Source organism: Mesoplodon mirus (assembly GCF_964341445.2).
Source record: "Mesoplodon mirus genome assembly, chromosome: 18".
NCBI classification, from domain to species: domain Eukaryota; kingdom Metazoa; phylum Chordata; class Mammalia; order Artiodactyla; family Ziphiidae; genus Mesoplodon; species Mesoplodon mirus.
The window spans coordinates 47,949,372-47,970,981 of NC_138994.1; the positions used below are offsets into that span (position 1 = coordinate 47,949,372).

The window sequence follows — 21,610 nt, forward strand, 5'->3', positions numbered from 1 at the left end:
TGGATTTAATTGTTCTTGCTGCCTCTTTTCTTTGAAGTGACTAGTCTCTGTTGAGTTCATCTCCATTTCAGCTAAACCAGTCAAGAGTGAACCAGAAGGTCTAGGCAGGAGCCATCTGCACTTACCTCACTGCATTATTTCTCTAGGTGCAGTTAGAGCGGATCCGGCAAGCAGACTCCTTGGAGAGAATCCGGGCAATTCTGAACGATACCAAACTGACAGACATTAACCAACTCCCTGAGACATGACACCCTCATGGCAGGACTCTAGCCTGCACTTTGGGTTTTTAACTCATCTTTAGAGCAACATTAATTATTTAACTCTTAACTGAAGAAGTCACACACAGAAAAAGGAAGACTGCAGAAATGCTTAATTCTAGCGGGGAGACTGTGCAGCACGGGAGCAGCAAACAGCCAGGGTAATCTGCAGCAAAAAAGACCTTTCAATTGGGAACACTAGCCAGACTCCAGACCTGATTCCAGGGAGTTGGGATCAGATTTGGTGATGGAGGAAGTGCTGTTTCCTCGCCTGCTTTAGTCAACATTTCCCTGCCCTACAGCACCGTCCCAGTAGTGTTTGAAATGGCATTTCCTGTTCATAGCTGTTGGAAGAGAGAATTTGTTTCTGTTGTCTAGAGTTCATCAGTAACAGTATTCAGCTAGCAGACAGAGGTGGAGTGTGCCGTATGAATATTTTATATTAAAATATGAAGTTTGAGAGCAGCCCACTGGCTAGTGACTGTATTTCCTAGCTCAGTGTATTTTTTTTTTTTAACCATTTTATCTTGCATTGGAGGACCTTAAATGCTACTGAAACTTGCCTGAGAACCATAAGACGGTGGCAGACAACCAATTCAATTGAATTGGAACCGAACTAATTATGAGGATTTGCAAACTTGGCTGGGGCTATATGCATTGGAAGTTGAGGTTAAAGGAAAAGCACAAGAAACTGTTCGGAAGCACTTTTCCTGCTACCTGGGTAAGTTTCGTGGACTCACAGGTACCAGGGCCAAGCTGAACTGGCACCATCTACTCTTTTGAAAACTCTTTTAGTTTAGTTATTGGATCAGTGGAAAAAATATTAATAAAACAAGCTATGTCTGACAACATCTAGTATAAATTAATAAGTCTGCCGCTTATTTTATTTTCAACTCGAGTCAGTGGGCCTGAGTATGTACTTGTTTCAAAAGTGTCAAATACAAAAATGGTGATAACTAGGTCTGGCAGATACCTATTTTGTATTTTTCTGTTTTAGGCCTGGAGCGTGATAACGCTTATGGTGAAGTTGGGAAAAACCCAGTTAGTTGATCAGTTTGGAAATCTGCTTTGTCATTTCTATGAGGTTAGATTCCTTTCCTGTGTGGATAAAGCTTCAATGAACAGGTTGTCTTTGCCGTAGCCTTATGAAGTGTTGCAGAAAGCACAGAATGGATTTATATTCACTGTTTACCTGCAGCACTGTTAGCCAGTGGAAGACTACACTGTTTAATTCATCATACAGATGGTTCAAAAGTAAAACTGTTTTCAAATTTTTGTGATTGGTGTTGTGTAACGGCAGAGTACTTGAAGGAACCATATGGAAATTAAGTGGATTGAGTAGATTGTTTGGCTCACATAAAGCTACAACTTTAATTGTCTTTGTTATAAATGAAGTCATAATGGACTAGCCCTAAAGATCTTTATTTCTGTCTTCCATAGGACAGGACAAGGTAAGGCCTACATACCTCATTCCTTGGGCTATTGCTGTAGTCTTATATTCACGATTATGAATTTTGAAAGTAAACACTAATTATGGAAATAGTGCTATAGGCTTGCATGCATGAAACATTATTTTAATTGGTTTAAAGTCCCTTTGTATAAAGTACTACTCTGTTTCCTTTAAAGGAAACATGTATCCTCATTGAGTTACAGGGAATTTTATTAATTCCAAAAATGCAATCACTTTAAATTATATAAGTGTCAGACTAGTCCCTTGGATAAACTCCAAGCTAATTTGTTTCAGATTATTAAAATTGGCACCATAAGTCAAGATGGATAATTCATAACCTTCCTGAATGAACTGAACTACAACTCCCAGGGAACTGCTTGGCTGAGACTGGGTACCTTGCTGATACTGATGTTTTTCTCCATAAGATGGTACTGGGCCAATAAAATTCATGATTAGGGAACTGTTAGCAGTTTCTACAGTGGCAGATGCAAATTGTTGGAACCCAGTTTTTTGAGAAAAATATGCTAGAAAAACCCAAACTGAGACTAGGTTTTGTTAACAGTCTCTACTTCTGGTATGAAACACTTTTTTAAACTGGGTTTTCTTTCTTTATAAATGGGAAACTGATTTAGAAGGTAATATTTAAGCCCTTCAAGACAAAAGAAAAGGTCAGCTGGGTTTCACGAGTGTTCCTGTGCTTGTATTCAGTCTGTGTACACGTGTTCTCACGCATGTCTAACCTGATTTACCTCTTACCTGTAACCTACCTTACCATGTGGCTTTTAATTGGCAGTCACTCAGCCATTTCTAGGCAGGTACGGTATTACCTTTCAGAACTCATTGGCAGGTATAAAAATATTACCTAATGCTAAAAGACAAAATCATATACTGTATACCAAGCTATTTGTTTCTCCATTTGAGATCCTACATGTGCACCTCATACCCATTCAGTGACATGTATTGGGACACAGAGCACAGCCGAACTCAGCTCTGAAAGGAAATACTGCCTGTCGAGGAAGTGAGCCAGCAGTGGCCTTGCAATTGTGGATACCGAGTTCTGCTGTGAGCAGATGTCAGGTATAACCATTTGTTAACTGTACTGAAGGCGTGTCCTTAAGAAGAAAGTGTTCAAATTAAAAAAGCTGCTGTCTAGTATACTGTGTGGCCTTTTCCTTTGAGTTCTAGGGTTTTGTCCCTCTTCAGAGTCATATTTCTGGTCCTGCTACTTTAAAATGCAGCTTTTATTCTTGTTCAAATATCAAGAAAACTCAGTAGGGTTCATGGAGGTCTGGCAGCGTGCAGCTGAAAGTCTTGGGTGCTTTTTTTTTTCTTTTAAATCCTAGGCCCTTGCTGAATACAATCATATACTTGAGCTTGTATATAAACCACATTCCAATTTTTAAATAAAAGCATTTATTCAGTAATTATAAAACAAGTATAAAAAGTGATGAACAACCACACCAAAGTTCATCCTTTAAAATGCCTCTTTATAAATTAGAGAACGCTACCTGTTCGTTTTACAATGAGTTTAAGCCTTCACTTGTGTTAATTTCAGGTGTGAATCTGTTCCTGGTGGTGTCAGAAGTTTACATGATTTCGGATATCGTTAATTTGCTTCACCATTTCTCTTATGTGCTCACCCCTGTAAAATCATAAAGTTACTCACTCTGGGTAATACAACAAATGAATAAACCATTAATATTGACTTGTTACGAACTTAGTAATACTGAAGTATCTTAGAAGTGCTCTGCTAGAATTAACGGCTTAAGGTTTCAGATGGATAGTGATGGTAATTCATTTAAGGCTAGAGGCAGCAAATACAGTAGTGGAGCTGCTGGAAATATTTTTGAACATATTCACTGGGGAGTACCTTGACCGCACAACAAAAGTATAAAGACAGACATCCTTTTTAACCCTCTCACTATACTCATCTAGTAAGTCCTTATCTATCACCATCATACACTTCCTGTCCTGGTAATTACTTGACACGCAAATGTCAAGTGGTCTTATCTGGGCAAAGAAAGGTTGATTTTGGCATTTTGCAAAGGAAAAACTACCTCGCACTAATAGCTGATTGGTACTTACTCCTCCTTCAGGATGGACTGAATGCATTTTCGCTGGTAGGCGCTGAGAGTAATGGTGGGCTTCTGAGGACTTAGTACCTTTTCCATCTTTCGTTGTTGATAGTCTTTTTTCATAGTAACCTTAAGTATCAAACAGAACACAGACACTTTAAGCTTTGGTTTGCTATACATTTTCATAGTATCTATTTTAGTCTGCTCTTTTTACATTTTATAAAATTATTTTCTGTAGAAGGAACACTTTAAAAAGTACCAAAGGTAGCCACCTTGTGTCCATTCCTACCTGTTTGATGGCATTGCCCAAATGTCGAAGTTGATCAGGTATCAGCTGTAATTCTTTCTTCATGTCTCTCTCACTGTCAGAGAGAACTGGGAGCTGAGAGTGAAAACTGTGAAGTACTTTTTTCATCCTGTAGAAGAGGTAAGCAAACATCTCAGCTTAAGACCTCAGCTCCTTAGGAGGAACACAGTCCTAACTAAAGCTCCTAATTGAGGAATCTGGTGTCTGTGAAGGAGGCCTCCACAGGATGGGTTTGGGGAAAGCATCCCTGCACTGTCTTCCGTAGAATACGCCTCAGAGGGAGTATCTAGCACCCGAGAACTTAATAACACTAGTAGTACCCGGCCTGAGTAGGGAACTGAATGTTACACAATTACACAGCCCGCTGACCTGGTCATAATATCTTCTTGTTTCTCCTTGGCTTCCTCATATTTGTCAGCTAAGCGCTCGGCCATTTCCCGCAGACTTTTCCTAATGGCATAAAAAGCAAGAGTCTCCAGGGGTGCACCTTCATGGTGAAGCCAACTAATGTGGTTCAGTATCTTAGGGTGAGACACAGTTCCAGTCTAGCTGAACTATTGTTTTTCTCCCTTGTCTTGGCACTTACCTCTCCTCTCGACAATAACTGAGATCTTCTAGTTGTTTCTTTTTTTGGTCACATAACAATTGGACCCTTCAAGAACAAAAAGAAACTTAATCAAAAGCCAGGTCTAGGCCATTATACAGTGTCAGCTACCAGCCAGGGACTGACTGGTATGTGAACAGAGGCTATCCTACCTCCGCTGAATCTCCTCCTTTGCCAGGTCCTGTTTAAGAATGTACTGTTCTCTGAACACCTGGGTGGCTCTGCTGATGAGCTGAAGGCATTCTTCGGGAGGAGGAGCCGTATCTTTTTCAGATGATCTTAAAAAAAAAAAAGTTTCTGTCATTACTTTGCTTAGCTGGGTAAAACAACTGAAGACAGACTCATGTCTTTTTACACTTCCTGTTTATCTTTCTCAAATGCCTCCCTATCTATGTACTCTCTCTCTATTCTCACTAGCTGATTAAATATGCCCTGTGTTTCTTCCAACTCCAACATGGTAAAAAGTATATGAAAACAAATAGCTGAGGACAGGCTGAAGAGTAATTACAAAACAGAGAAGGGAGCCAGTTTTTAAAACTGATACGCCCTAAATTACATACTTCAGAAATGCTGGATTTGCAACACTACGTTGCAGAATGCTTCTAATATGTTTTTCAAAGGAATCCGGGGTTTCAGCCAGAATACGGAGGGGAGACTCTGCCACTTCAACATCCTCTCGGGTACAAAGCAGGGGAGGAGACACTGGATGGACTGTGCTTCTGCAAAATAAAAGAAAAATAAAATTTACAATGGAGTTACTTGCTGTAAGTATAGGAAAACCTAAATCACACTTACCCAGAATTCTGAGGATATAAGAAACTATGAAGTGTTACAAATAATCTCAATGGCAATTTCAGAAAGCTTGAAAGATTGTGAACTTTAACAGCATAGCCAGTGACTGACTTTGCAATAATTCAAATCTGAGAGTTTGTTAATAACATTACTTTATAGACAACTTGTATTTCAGAGAGTTGGCAGAAACATGATTTGAAGGTATCTAGCTAACTAATATTTAGAAGTTTTTTTCCCCTTTGGGATTCATGTTTTTATTCTGAAGTGTCCTAGTATGACTAGGTCTTATTTTACTAAAGGTAGGGTAGCATTTTAAAAACACGCTGAGGCAACAGACAAAAAGGCAGTTTTTTGTAGTGATTTTATTACTTTTGTTCAGTCTTGCTAATTTTTAGTCTCTTGTATAAATATCACAAAATTGATAGTGAATTATTTTCTTTTCCAAATGATGTCACTTCTCAGAGTATGGAAATTCTTCTAAGGACAGTAAATTAATGCCAGTGTTTTGAACTATGTCAATATCTAGAAGCACATGCTTTCAAATGACACCAAGAGACGGGGGGGGAAGGGGTCTAGTGTTCCAGTACTCCAGTGGCTTGTTAGAGACTCCTATTCCTGCATTTATAAAACTCAGAATGACCTCCCAGAGCTGTTGAAAATGGTACTTAGAGCTTAATATGGGTTCCTTAAGGAGAACAAGGGTTACAAGTTCAGCTATGTATCACCTTTCTTCCAGAGTCTACATATTCTGTGATGTCCCTATGAGGCTGGCAGAGATGGAGAAACTGGACTTTGAGGTCAGAAAGCCTGGTCTTTGCAGCCCAGTTCTATGTGTTCCCTGTGACTGGCATATACATAACCTCTCTGTCCCTGATCGCTCCTCTACAAAATGAGGATAATGGTGCTATCCTTAGCGCAGGGTTGCTCTGATTGCCAGAGGCTTACTTCTGAGCCTGGCACATAAAGTTTAAAATCATTAAATCAGGGACCTCCCTGGCAGTCCAGTGGTTAAGACTCTGCGCTTCCACTGCAGGGGGCGAGGGTTCGATCCCTGGTCTGGGAGCTCAGATCCCACATGCCATGTGGCGTGGTTTAAAAAAAAAAAAGAAAAATCATTAACTCATATTAATGATGGAGTTCAGTATTTTAGTATTCTTTCCACACTTGGGTAAAGCTCTTAACTCTCCACTAGCTAAAGGAGATGCCAGAAATTATGCCCAAAATAAATCCTTCCAGAGATGGCAGGAGCAACAAAAATAACCCTCCATCCAGCCCTCAAGTCAGAAGCCAAAGCATAAACCATGTTATCTTCAGTCCGGTTACTAAGGACATCTTCCCAGCTTAGATTTTGCAGAATTAACGAGAGCTGCGTGGGAATACAAAGGGGGACGTACAGTAAAGGCCTTATGAGGCATTCGTAGTTACTGGTGATGCAGATCATCGTAGGCCCCAGAATGTCAGGGACAATCCAGAATCCTCGAATCGGAGCTGGCTGCCTGAAAAAAAAAAAAAAAAACACAGCCATAGTTAAACTACAAAACAGCAAAAGCAGTGGATCCAAAAGCAACGATATGGCTGAGGTTTGTGGCCTCCTCAGGGCTGGGCTGACAGTTGGGTGGGACATGGTATCAGTGCGGTAACCTCAGAGGTGGGGACTTGGAAACCTGTATTACTTACAGCTCTGATCGGCTTGAATAGAGCTGTCGCTCAGCAGCCAGGCGTCGCCTGACTTACAGGTCACGAAGGAGCCCACAGCCTCACTGTGCTCACTGTCATCTCGGCAGTTACCGTGATACGACGAAGCCAATTCTTTACGTGTCGTTCTCCCAACTCGCACGTAAGCTCCAGCTACCTCTGCGTGCCTAGCCGAGCGCCCGGCCCAGATTAGGTGCTCAGAAACTGCTGACTGAATAGTGTCTCACACCTTAAAAATTCAGTGCAGGCCAACATCTATGTCACAGGACTTAATTTACTGTGCACAGCACACAGCTCCCTCTCAGTCTTGGTCTACTTCACTGAAGAAAGTGAAGACTGGACCTCAGACAGGAACTGCCTTTCCTGCCAACACGCTCATCCCACCCCCACGGCTCACTTCTGCCCCAGACTGTCGACGCCATCTCCTCTCGCCTCTCCTGAGATTCGCTCCGTCAGCTCTGCAATCACAAAATCTCCCTACTGTCCATTTACCCTCAGCTTATAAACAAGCTGACATCTCTTCCATTCAAAACACTCTCCACTGTAGTTTCAAGCTCTCCTTCACCTATTCCCTCTTCCTTTCCCTTTAGAGCCAGCAGTCTTTCGACAGTAGCCTGCAGTGTTCTCTCTCCTTCCACATCTCTCATTTGCCTTTTTTGCAGGGGAGGGGAATGGTGGTGAGGGGGAGTCAGGGAGGTTAGAAAGAAATTTTCTTCTGCATTTCTAGTGTGAAATCTACATACAGAAGAGCGCACATATACACTCTGTGACCACTATCCAGGCCAAGAATGACGACACTACAGGGGCCTGAGACCTCCCGTATGAACCTCTTGATCACAGCCTTCCACTTGATTTTTATGGTACTCATGTTCTCGTTTTGCTCTATAGCTTTCCTATCTATGTATGTATTCATCCCTAAGCAATAGTTTTACCTGTTTTTGAAATGTATATATTACATATACGTATATGTTATAAATGAGATTTTAGTATCTATCTTCCCCGTTCACTTTCCACCTGTGCTGTCCGCTCCCACCCACAAAAGCGTTTCTCCGTGGTTCTCGACGAACCCCCATGTTGCCAAATCTGGACACTTCACCGCTCTTCACTGCTTTGCTGTACTTATTTGATGCTGCTCCCCCTGCCTCCTCTCTGAACATCCCCCTCCCTGGCATCCTTCCCCCGGGTTCTCCTTCAGTCTCTCTGGCCGCCTTTTACTCAAGTTTCCTGCCGGGGTTGGGCTCCTCATCCTCCACTCACTGCTTGTAAGAAAGTGTTGCTCAAGACGCTCCACTCAGGTGTCCCCTACTCACTCTAGGCCCTTTCCTGGGGAACCTTCACCAGAGTCCTGGCTCCGATGCTGACAATTCCCACATCCATACTGTCCTAGCCCAGACCACCCCCACCCAGCTCCAGACCTACGCGTCCAACTGCCTACTGGGCTCCTCCACTTGGATGTCCTTTGGAACAGAAGACTAAGTGTCCCCATTAACCCATCTTGAGTCTTACCACATCCACTTTCTCCTATGTCCAATTTTTCTGAAGGGTACCACATCTACCATTATCCCGGGTAGAAACCTGGGAGTCACTCTAGATGTTTTCCTTTATTCATCAAATATTTACTGAGTATCTACTAGGCACCCTGTCAGACACTGCGTGTACAGACATAAGGCGACAGTATAAGTATGAAACAGACAGACAGACATGGTCTCTGCCTTCGTGAAACATTTATATTCTAGTAGTGGTGACAGACGTTAAACAAAAATATCAATTTAAGTATGTGCTACAAAGAAAAAGAATAATAGGAGAACCCAAAGGGGTTCTGGGAAATCAAGGGAACCCACTATGAACTGACATTAGATCAGAAAAGAATCAGCAAGTGAAGACTGACTGGGGTTATGACTGGGGATATACCTCCCAGACAGAGGACACAAAACGTGGAATGGCTGTGAGCAGAGGAGAGCTTCTGATGCACAGATACTCTTGGGGTGAAGTATGTCTGCATGGGAGTGTAATATACATATATACCTGAATTACTGAAACAATTGTTATCTGTGTTTAGAAGGGAGAGAAAGTCCTTACCTGCATGGCAGTGGCTTCGTACAAAGAATGTGTTCTACAAAGCATTTCTGTTCTGTAGCTAGTTCCTGTAAACTGTCCTTATCTTCTTCATCTACAAAAGAACACAATATATGTTAAATAACAAAAGTCTCCAAATTAAAATGCTGACGATGTTAGTTAAATGCGGTTAAGTTCTTGTCTCAGACCATTGCTTCTTAAAGGCTATGCCTCTCTGACATAGAAATCTCCTTTCCACAGGGGTCTAGATTTCTGCCTCAAGAAGGAAAGTGGATTTTCCTTGGTCAGAAATGCAGAAATGTTTCATTCAGGAGAACAATCCCAGAAATCATTCCCTTCCATTCTCTTTCTCACCCACACCAATTTTACTTTTATAACAGCTTTTTGAAACGTAATTCACAATACCACACAACTCAACCATTTAAACTGTACCATTCAATGGGTTTTTAGTATATTAAAAGAACTGTACAACCATCACCACAAAAAATTTAGAATATTTTCGTTACCCAAAAAGAAACCCCCATGATACCCATTGGCAATCGCTCCCTAGTTTCTGCCAATTGCCCCAGACCTATGCAACAACCACTAGTCTACTTTCTGTCTCTGTGGACTTGCCTATTCTGGATACTTCATATAAATGGAATCACACAACATGTAGTTATCTGTGACTGGCTTCTTTCACTTAGCATGATGTTTTCAAGGTTCATCCATGTTGGAGCAGTTACCAGTACCTCCTCTTTCTGTTGTTGAATAATATTCCGTTGTATGGCCATACCACATTCTATTTATCTAACCATCAGCTGATGGACACTTAGCTATTTGGCTATTATGAATAATGCTGCTATGAACATTCATTTAGAAATTTTATCCAAGTATGAACATGTTTTCATTTCTCTTGGGTATATACTCTGGAGTAGAACTGCTGGGTCATATGGTAACTCTATGTTTAATCATTTGAGGAACTGCCAGACTGTTTTCCCAAAGTGGCTGCACCATTTTACATTTCCATAAGCAGTGCATGAGTGTCCCTATTTTTTCCAACACTTGTAATTGTCTTTTTAAATACTAGCCATTTTAGTGGGTGTGAAGTGGTATCTTGTGGTTTTGTGGTATCTCATTTCCATGACTGAACATGTTTCCATGTACTTATTAGCTATTTGTATATGATCAGTGGAACAATGTCTATTAAAATCCTTTGTCTGTTTAAAACTTTGGGTTATCCTTTTATTACTGAGTTCTAAGAATTCTTTATATACTCTAGACACAAGTCCATTATCAGATATATGATTTGGAAATATTTACTCCCATTCTGTGGGTTGTCTTTAGTGTTTCCTTCTAAGTGTTCTATAGTTTTAGTTCTTATATCTTAGCCTTTGATCAATTTTGAGTTCATTTTTGTGTATGGTGTGAGGTATAGTCCAATTTCTTTCTTTTGCATGTAGATGTACACTTGTCCCAGCACCATTTGTTGAAAAGACTATTCTTTCCCCCATTTAATTGTTCTTTGTTGAAACCAACTGACTGTAAATGTAAAGGTATATTTCTGGACTCTCAATTCTATTCATTGACCTATATGTGTATCCTTATGCCAATATCATGCTATCCTGATTACCATAACTTCGTAAGTTTTGAAGCTGGGAAGTGTGGGTCCTCCAACTTTGTTCCTGTTTTTCAAGACTGTTTTCACTATTCTAGATCATTTGCAATTCCATATGAATTTTAGGATCAACTTGTCAATTTTTTTTTTTGTTTTTGTGGTCGGTACGCAGGCCTCTCACTGTTGTGGCCTCTCCCGTTGCGGAGCACAGGCTCTGGACGCGCAGGCTCAGCGGCCATGGCTCACAGGCCCAGCCGCTCCGTGGTATGTGGGATCTTCCTGGACCAGGGCATGAACCCGTGTCCCCTGCCTGCATCGGCAGGCGGACTCTCAGCCACTGCGCCACCAGGGAAGCCCCAACTTGTCAATTTTTGCAAAGAAGCCAGCTAGGATACTGATAGGAATTACACTGAATTTACATATCTATCTGGGGAGTACTGCCATCTAACAATATTAAGTTTTCTGAGCCATGCACATGGGATGTTTTTCATTTATTTAGGGTCTTATTTCTTTCAACGTTTTATAGTTTTTTTTTTTAATGACTTATTAATTAATTGGCCATCCCATGGAGCATGTAGGATCTTAGTTCCCGGACCAGGGATCGAACCTGTGCCCCCTGCAGTGGAAGCACACAGTCCTAACCACTGGACTGCCATGCCAGGGAATTCCCTGTTTTGTAGTTTTAAGAGTGTGTTCTGCATTTCTTTTGTTAAATTCATTCCTAAGTATTTTATCCATTTAAATGCTATTGTAAATAGAATAGTTTTCTTAATTTCTTTTTAGATTGTTCACTGCTCGTGCACCGAAATAGACCTGATACGTGTTTACTGATCTTGTATCCTGCACCCTCTCTGAACTCACTTATTAGTTTAAATAGTTTTTCAATGGGCCCCTATGATTAACTGTGTAAAAGATCGTGTCATTGGAGAATATAGTTTTACTTCTTCCTTTCTAATCTGGATACGTTTTATTTTATTTTCTTGGCTAATTTCCGTCTAGAACCCCCATTATAATGTTGAATAGAAGTGGCTAGAGCAGACATCCTTTTGTTCCTGATCTTAAGGAGAAAGTGTGGAAGGCAGAAGTTGTATAACAATTAAATCAGATATTTAGCTGAAGACATTTCTAAGCAAAGTGTTGAAGATGTGGTCTGATTTCTTCTTGCTGATTACAGTATAATGTGAGGAAAATATAATTGAGGTAAGAACTGTTAAACAAAATGGAACAAGGACTTGATGATCTAGGAAATCTTCAGCCTATGTGGATGGCAAAAGATGCTAAAATTAAGAGAGTCACCTTCCGGACACATGTTTTAGAGAAAAAGCCACTGGTGTGACTGTTCAGTCTTTTGCTAATACCTCAGAAAGATCAAAAGGTCAGAATATTCAGTCACACAGAAGGTTCTTTGACGAGATTAAGAGCATGACTTAGATCCTTCAGGTCTCAGAAGCCAAAAATAGAGGTGGGATTATATAGGGAAGATAGTGGATGAACCTCTACTATAGTGACTCCTCATGATATACACAGGAGACCCAAAAAGTTCTTGAGAATTTTATACCCACAGAAATACCACTGGCTTGAACTGAAAGGGTCAGAGGATGAGAGAAGGCTATTCCACCCTCAAAATTCTACAGACAGAAAACAGGCTAATAAAACTACTCAACTACAAAAAAAACACTATCTTTCCTGAAAAATGAAGGATTACTCAGAGGGCAGAGCTACAAGCCCAGAGGATTATCGCCATGCCTTGAAACACAATGGGATTTAGATTTTTACATTTCTTGGAACCTATGGTTCCTTTTTCCACTCCATTTTCTCCCCTTTTGAACTAGAGTATCTATAAGTGATACCTATGCCTGCCCCACATTGTGTTCTAGGAGCAGACAACTGTTTTCTCGTTTCATAGGTCCACAGATAGAGAGTAATTTTGCCCTAGGGTGACTATACTTAAGAGTCTAACTATAATTGATTTAAATGATTTAGATGATGACATTGCAGTACATTTGAGCTCAGGACTTTTAGATGAGATTATGAACTTTGTGTGGCTATAGGGACAATGTATTTTGTCAGATGTGAATGTTCAGGGGCCCCAGGTGGAATGGAGTAGGCAAAACGATGGACTCCCCAAAGATGTCTGTGTTTTAATCCCTGGAACTGGGAGAATATGCTAGACTACATGGTAAAGGGGAGTAAAGATTGCATATGGAATTAAAGTTGTCTATCAGGGCTTCCCTGGTGGCTCAGTGGTTAAGAATCCACCTGCCAATGCAGGGGACACAGGTTTGAGCCCTGGTCCAGGAAGATCCCACATGCTGCAGAGCAACTAAGCCCGTGTGCCACAACTACTGAGCCTGCGCTCTAGAGCCCGCGAGCCACAGCTACTGAGCCCGTGTGCTGCAACTACTGAAGCCTGCGCGCCTAGAGCCTGTGCTCCGCAATAAGAGAAGCCACCGCAATGAGAAGTTCGCACACTGCAACAAAGAGTAGCCTCCACTTGCCACAACTAGAGAAAGCCCGCGCGTAGCAACGAAGACCTAACGCAGCCAAAAATAAATAAATTAAAAAAAAAAAGTTTGGGGCTTCCCTGGTGGCGCAGTGGTTGAGAGTCCGCCTGCCGATGCAGGGGACACGGGTTCGTTCCCCAATCCGGGAAGATCCCACATGCCGTGGAGCGGCTGGGCCCGTGAGCCATGACCGCTGAGCCTGCGCGTCCGGAGCCTGTGCTCCGCAACGGGAGAGGCCACAACAGTGAGAGGCCCACGTACCGCAAAAGAAAAAAAAAAAAAAAGTGAAAGAGGAGAGGGGCTTCCCTGGTGGTCCAGTGGGTAAGACTCCATGCTCCCAATGCAGGGGGCCTGGGTTTGATCCCTGGTCGGGGAACTAGATCCCGCATACATGCCGAAACTGAGAGTTCGCATGCTGCAACAAAGAAGTCCGCATGCTGCAACTAAAGATCCCGCATGCCATAAGGAAGATCCCACGTGCCTGCAACTAAGACCCGGCATAGCCAAAATAAATAAATATTTTAAAAAAAAGTGAAAGAGGAAAGCAGAAAAGTCAGGGTTATACAAGGTGAGAAAGATTCAACTTTGTCCCACATTGCTGGCTTTGAAGATGGAGGAAGGGGACTAGAAGCAAAGGAAGGCAGTAGAAGCTGGAAAAGGGTAGGAAATGGATTCTCCCTTAGAGCGTCCAGAAAGGAACACTGCTTTGTCTAGTGAGATCATTCTAGGACTTCAAACCTACAGAACTCTAAGATAATAGATTTGTGTTGTTTAAAGACACTAAGTTTGTAGTAATTTACTACAGCTGCAATATTCTAGTACAGAAAGCACTTGGTCTTTTTCTGTTAAGTATAGTATTAGCTGTGGGTTTTTCATAGATACCCTTTTTCAGTCTGAGGAAGTTCTTTTCTGTTACTAGTTTATTTAGTGTTTTCAACATGAAAGGCTGTTGCATTTTCCTAAATGCTTTTTCTGTATCTGTTGAGATGATCATACAGTTTTTGTCCTTTATTCTATTTTTTTTGTTGGGGTGGGGGATGGCCCTGCCGTGCGGCTTGCAGGATCTTAGTTCCCGGCCCAGGGATTGAGAACCTGGGCCCCGGCAGTGAAAGCACCGAGTCCTAACCACTGGACTGCCAGGGAGCTCCCCTTTATTCTGTTGATGTGGTATAATGTTGATATATCAACTGATTTCTCAATGTTAAAGTAACCTCGCATCCCTCGGATAAATCCCACTTAGTAGTGGTGTATAATCCTTTTTATATGTTGCTGGGTTTGGTTTGCTAGTATTCTGTTGAGGATTTTTTACATCTATATTCATAAGAGATATTCGTCTCTAGTTTTCCTTTCTTAGATGTCCTTGTCTGGTTTTGGTGTTGTGGTAATACTATCTTCATAGAATGATCAGGGAAGTGTTTTCTATTTTTTGTAAGAGTTTATGAAGAACTGGTATTAATGCTTCAAATATGAAGTCATGTTGTCCTGAACTTTTCTTTTTGGGTAGTTTTTGATTACTGATTCAATCTCTTTACTTGTTATATATACGTCTATTCAAATTCTCTATTTCTTTTCAAGTCAGTTTTGGTAATTTGTGTCTTTCTAGGAATCTGTCCATTTCATCTGCGTTATCTAACTGGCATACAATTGTTCTTGACATTCCCTTATAATCTTTTATTCTTGGTATATCCTTATAATCTTGTATTTCTGTAAGGTCAGCAGGAATATCCCCACTTTCATTTCTAATTAATTTGAGTCTTTTTTATTTCTTGGTCAGTTTACCTATAGGTTTGTCAATTTTGTTAATCTTTTCAAAGAACTATCTTTTGGTATAATTTATTTTCTCTATAATTTTTCTGTTCCAAACTACTTTTTGATAGAATCTGTGAAACATACTGAAAAGTGCAAAAACTCACCTGATCCAAGAAATCTGCGAAGTTTTTGAATCCAAGTTAGCCCAACACTATGTACACCAGCTTCATGAGTACAGTGATATCTTGAGGGACACTTGGGATCTGCAGATGGAATCATTAATGATATAAAGGAAGCCATTAGAAAACAGACAGTTCACCTGAGCAGGCCGCAAACATATCTGTTGATGGAAGTGATGCAAGGTCTACAGGACCTTCATACTGTGGCACTATGTCAGGGGTTTGGGAATTTAAAAATCTGACTTCAGTTTTCAAATACATTTTAAAAGTATAATTAACAAACACAACTCAAATATGTTATTTTCTAAATATTAATACAGAGTTCACCAAACATTAACACTTGCTGTCAGGTAACTCACTTATGCCTTTCTGTCCACCTCTATGCATTTATTTACGGTTCTTCAAAATAAAATGGTAAGAAAGGCTGTAGTTCTATAGGAAACCTATGCTTGCACGCATCTATTTACAGGAAACTGTTGAAGCTACTGCACTCCTACAGCACAGGTACTAGAAAGACTTCAGCACAGCTACTTAGTGAACAGTCCTGTCATAGATGGTAAGTCAGGTGTAAAATGTGAAGTTTTACTTGTCTTGATGATGCTGACTTACAGATAGTTAAGTTTTAGATAGAATTTTTGTATTTATATTTATACCAAGAAATATGAGCAGTTGTTACATAATTTTAATGAAAATGTCTGTATTTCCATGGAGCCCTAGTTATCAGTAAGACTATCGTGAAACTAAAAGATGAACTCTTGAATACTTAATTTATAAATATTTATCTGTGACTCATGATTTTTAAAACATTAAACAACCAAAACAAGATACAGAAATAATGTCTATACTAAAGCTGATTTAAGATGGCAACTGTCATCCATAAGCCCCTAAACCAAAATTTTCTTTTATCTAACAGCCTCACTTTCTTACTGCTGACTTTATAGTAAGTGAATGTTATAGTATTTTCATCTGTTTTATATGTTGGGGTTCTGCATAACACCTCGGAAAATAGCATTATGCTATAAAAAGTTAAAAAAAAAAAACTCCTGGCAATCTCCATGGTAATCATCTCTCTGAACAATAAAGTACTGAACAGTTTCTTTTCATTTGCCCACACCTGAGACTTAATTTAAGGCTCAAATCATCTCATTAGGTCTCCCAGTGTTTAAAATGGCTTTTCAAAATGTGTCTGTGGTGCTGAAGTCAACAGAAAAACCTTAATATTGGGATGTGACAGAAATCTGTTATGAAAAAGGCAACATTAGTAACTGAAGTAGGAAGTTTGCTAGACACCCCTGACAAGTTATATGGTAGCCATTCACTTATGTCATTAAAAATCTGGGTGTTTCAGGTATTGTAATATGCCTTAAGTACAAATATGAATCAGTCAAAAATTTATTAGTTTCACATATGAAAATGTTCTCTCTTATTCAAAGAATCAAGATAAAAAAGCCTACAATTAAGATTTCCCAAAAACATATGAATCTTTATAAGAAAATCAATTAGTTTATGTCACTTTATCTCACTAGGTCTCAATTTCCTCATATATAAAGCAAAGTTCTGAGACTTAGTATTTAGACTGTATCCGTCCAAACACTGTTCAATTAGACATGCCCAGTGAATCCTCTTTGCTGGTTTATTATATAAGGACTACTATGCCCTTAAATGTTTTTTTTTTTCTTTTTTTTGCGGTACGCGGGCCTCTCACTACTGTGGCCTCTCCCGTTGCGGAGCACAGGCTCCGGACGCGCAGGCTCAGCGGCCATGGCTCACATGCCCAGCCGCTCTGCGGCATGTGGGATCTTCCCAGACCAGGGCACGAACCCGTGTCCCCTGCATTGGCAGGCGGACTCTCAACCACTGCGCCACCAGGGAAGCCCCCCTTAAATGTTTTGACTACACTTTAGTACAGAGTTGAAGCCATTATTACCAAACCCAGGCAAACTGGCTAATAGGACTGTAGGCAGATTAAGTCAGGCTGCTACAAGATTGAACTCCCTTTTCCCTGGACTGGAGAGACGAAAACTATGAAAGGTACACCCAATTATTCCGACTGAGTAAGCTTTTGTTCCTCATTCTTCACAGGGAGGAAGACTAGATCCTAGAGGAGACTCTGAGAAACTGCTGAGGGGCAAATAGGATTATAGGATTTTTATGTCAGAAAGAACCTTAGAGATCATCTGATGTTATCCCTATTATCTTTCTGTGAGAAGTTGAATAAATGTCTGATACTACAGAGCCTATTAATGTTAGAGCTATAACGAAAACCTAGGACACTCCAGACTCCTAGTTACAAACTCCTTCCACTGAGCCACGCTGAGTCTGGACAACACACAGAACACACTGATTGTCTCAGCAGTTTATCCAAGAGCTCCCTAGATGAACAGACATAAGTTGCCAGAAGGATCTGGTGCCAACCCAGGTAAGTTAAAGCAAAAGGAAAAAAGATAAAAAGGAAACATTCAAAGACGCGGAGATCACCTTCCTCCCCAGATACACCAGAAATACAGCTACACGTGGAACAACTCCTACTGAACGCTGGCAGAGGACCACAGACCTCCCAAAAGGCAAGAAACTCCCCACGTACCTGGGTAGGGCAAAAGAAAAAAGAATAAACAGAGAAAAAAGGATAGGGACTGGACCTGCACCAGTGGGAGGGAGCCGTGAAGGAGGAAAGGTTTCCACACACTAGGAAGCCCCTTCGCGGGCAGAGACTGTGGGTGGCAGAGGGGGAAAGCTTCCGAGTCGCGGAGGAGAGCACAGCAAGAGGGGTGCAGAGGGCAAAGCGGAGAGATTCCCGCACAGAGGATCGGTGCCGACTGGCACTCATCAGCCTGAGAGGCTTGTCTGCTCGGCCGCTGGGGTGGGCGGGGCTGGGAGCTGAGGCTCGGGCTTCTGAGGTCGGAGCGCAGGGAGAGGACTGGGGCTGGCGGCGAGAACTCAGCCTGAACGGGCTAATGCGCCACAGCTAGCTGGGAGGAAGTCCGGGGAAAAGTCTGGAGCTGCCGAAGAGGCAAGAGACTTTTTCTTCCCTCTTTGTTTCCTGGTGCGCAAGGAGAGGGGATTAACAGCGCTGCTTAAAGGAGCTCCAGAGACCGGCGCGAGCCTCGACTGAAAGCGCGGACCCCAGAGACGGGCGTGGGACGCTGGGGCTGCTGCTGCTGCCGCCACGAGGCCTGTGTGCGAGCGCAGGTCACTGTCCACGCCCCCTCCCTGGGGCCTGTGCAGCCCGTCACTGCCGGGGTCCCGGGATCCAGGGACGGCTTCCCTGGGAAAGCGCACGGCGCGCCTCGGGCTGGTGCAACGTCACGCCAGCCTCTGCCGCTGCAGGCTCGCCCCGCACTCCGTGCCCCTCCCTCCCTCCCGGCCTGAGTGAGCCAGAGTCCCCGAAGCGGCTGCTCCTTTAACCCCGTCCTGTCTGAGCGGAAGAACAGACGCCCTCTGGCGACCTACACGCAGAGGCAGGGTCAAATCCAAAGCTGAGACCCAGGAGCTATGAGAACTAAGAAGAGAAAGGGAAATCTCTCCCAGCAGCCTCAGAAGCAGCGGATTAAAGCTCCACAATCAACTTGATGTACCCTGCATCTGTGGAATACATGAATAGACAACGAATCATCCCAAATTGAGTAGTCTGAGCCGTGTGGATGAAAGGTCCTTGGTGCTGCAGCCAGGAGTCAGTGCTGTGCCTCTGAGGTAGGAGAGCCAACTTCAGGACACTGGTCCACAAGAGACCTCCCAGCTCCACATTATATCAAACGGCGAAAATCTTCCGAGATCTACATCTCAACACCAGCACCCAGCTTCACTCAACGACCAGCAAGCTACAGTGCTGGACACCCTATGCCAAACAACTAGCAAGACAGGAACACAACGCCACCCATTAGCAGAGAGGCTGCCTAAAATCATAAAAAGTCCACAGACACCCCAAAACACACCACCAGACGTGGACCTGCCCACCAGAAAGACAAGATCCAGCCTCATCCACCAGAACACAGGCACTAGTCCCCTCCACCAGGAAGCCTACACAACCCACTGAACCAACCTTAGCCACTGGGGACAGACACCAAAAACAACGGGAACTACGAACCTGCAGCCTGCAAAAAGGAGACCCCAAACACAGTAACATAAGCAAAATGAGAAGACAGAAAAACACACAGCAGGAGAAGGAGCAAGATAAAAACCCACCAGACCTAACAAATGAAGAGGAAATAGGCAGTCTACCTGAAAAAGAATTCAGAATAATGATAGTAAAGATCCAAAATCTTGGAATTAGAATAGACAAAATGCAAGAAACAGTTAACAAGGACCTAGAAGAGCTAAAGATGAAACAAGCAACGATGAACAACACAATAAATGAAATTAAAAATACTCTAGATGGGATCAATAGCAGAATAACTGAGGCAGAAGAACGGATAAGAGACGTGGAAGATAAAATAGTGGAAATAACTGCTGCAGAGCAGAATAAAGAAAAAAGAATGAAAAGAACTGAGGACAGTCTCAGAGACCTCTGGGACAACATTAAATGCACCAACATTCGAATTATAGGGGTTCCAGAAGAAGAAGAGAAAAAGAAAGGGACTGAGAAAATATTTGAAGAGATTATAGTTGAAAACTTCCCTAATATGGGAAAGGAAATAGTTAATCAAGTCCAGGAGGCACAGAGAGTCCCATACAGGATAAATCCAAGGAGAAATACGCCAAGACACATATTAATCAAACTGTCAAAAATTAAATACAAAGAAAACATATTAAAAGCAGCAAGGGAAAAACAACAAATAACACACAAGGGAATCCCCATAAGGTTAACAGCTGATCTTTCAGCAGAAACTCTGCAAGCCAGAAGGGACTGGCAGGACATATTTAAAGTGATGAAGGAGAACAAACTGCAACCAAGATTACTCTACCCAGCAAGGATCTCATTCAGATTTGATGGAGAAATTAAAACGTTTACAGACAAGCAAAAGCTGAGAGAGTTCAGCACCACCAAACCAGCTTTACAACAAATGCTAAAGGAACTTCTCTAGGCAAGAAACACAACAGAAGGAAAAGACCTACAATAACGAACCCAAAACAATTAAGAAAATGGGAATAGGAACATACATATCGATAATTACCTTAAATGTAAATGGACTAAATGCTCCCACCAAAAGACACAGATTGGCTGAATGGATACAAAAACAAGATCCATATATATGCTGTCTACAAGAGACCCACTTCAGACCTAGAGACACATACAGACTGAAAGTAAGGGGATGGAAAAAGATATTCCATGCAAATGGACACCAAAAGAAAGCTGGAGTAGCAATTCTCACATCAGACAAAATAGACTTTAAAATAAAGACTACTAGAAGAGACAAAGAAGGACACTACATAATGATCAAGGGATCGATCCAAGAAGAAGATATAACAATTGTAAATATTTATGCACCCAACATAGGAGCACCTCAATACATAAGGCAAATACTAACAGCCATAAAAGGGGAAATGGACAATAACACATTCATAGTAGGGGACATTACCACCCCACGTTCACCAATGGACGGATCATCCAAAATGAAAATAAATAAGGAAACACAAGCTTTAAATGATACATTAAACAAGATGGACTTAATTGATATTTATAGGACATTCCATCCAAAAACAACAGAATACACATTTTTCTCAAGTGCTCATGGAACATTCTCCAGGATAGATTATATCTTGGGTCCCAAATCAAGCCTTGGTAAATTTAAGAAAATTGAAATTGTATCAAGTATCTTTTCTGACCACAATGCTATGAGACTAGATATCAATTACAGGAAAAGATCTGTAAAAAATACAAACACATGGAGGCTAAACAATACACTACTTAATAACGAAGTGATCACTGAAGAAATCAAAGAGGAAATCAAAAAATACCTAGAAACAAATGACAATGGAGACACGACGACCCAAAACCTGTGGGATGCAGCAAAAGCAGTTCTAAGAGGTAAGTTTACAGCAATACAATCCTACCTTAAGAAACAGGAAACATCTCGAATAAACAACCTAACCTTGCACCTAAAGCAATTAGAGAAAGAAGAACAAAAACACCCCAAAGTTAGCAGAAGGAAAGAAATCATAAAAATCAGATCAGAAATAAATGAAAAAGAAATGAAGGAAACGATAGCAAAGATCAATAAAACTAAAAGCTGGTTCTTTGAGAAGATAAACAAAATTGATAAACCATTAGCCAGACTCATCAAGAAAAAAAGGGAGAAGACTCAAATCAACAGAATTAGAAATGAAAAAGGAGAAGTAACAACTGACACTGCAGAAATACAAAAGATCATGAGAAATTACTAAAAGA

At 41.5% G+C, this 21,610-nt stretch overlaps 2 protein-coding genes across 3 annotated transcripts in view; one reads left to right on the plus strand and one right to left on the minus strand.

Moving 5' to 3' along the window:
* Nucleotides 1–3,009, plus strand: part of RABEP1 (rabaptin, RAB GTPase binding effector protein 1) — a 107,521-nt gene extending 104,512 nt beyond the window's left edge. For both annotated transcript variants that reach the window (XM_082604074.1, XM_082604075.1), the window contains one exon: nt 147–3,009. In XM_082604074.1, coding sequence (XP_082460200.1) covers nt 147–248 — 102 coding nt within the window. In that variant the 3' untranslated portion in view covers nt 249–3,009. The remainder of the gene's footprint in view (nt 1–146) is intronic.
* Nucleotides 3,010–3,101: 92 nt separating this feature from the next.
* The window catches only part of NUP88 (nucleoporin 88), a 37,871-nt gene continuing 19,362 nt past the window's right edge, over nt 3,102–21,610 (minus strand). The window contains exons 9-18 of the mRNA XM_082604076.1: nt 15,271–15,369; nt 9,260–9,350; nt 6,880–6,981; nt 5,254–5,412; nt 4,846–4,971; nt 4,676–4,741; nt 4,459–4,539; nt 4,072–4,198; nt 3,793–3,911; nt 3,102–3,349 (exon numbers count right to left, since the gene is read on the minus strand). Of these exons, the coding sequence (XP_082460202.1) occupies nt 3,286–3,349; nt 3,793–3,911; nt 4,072–4,198; nt 4,459–4,539; nt 4,676–4,741; nt 4,846–4,971; nt 5,254–5,412; nt 6,880–6,981; nt 9,260–9,350; nt 15,271–15,369 (1,034 nt within the window). The 3' untranslated portion in view covers nt 3,102–3,285. The remainder of the gene's footprint in view (nt 3,350–3,792; nt 3,912–4,071; nt 4,199–4,458; nt 4,540–4,675; nt 4,742–4,845; nt 4,972–5,253; nt 5,413–6,879; nt 6,982–9,259; nt 9,351–15,270; nt 15,370–21,610) is intronic.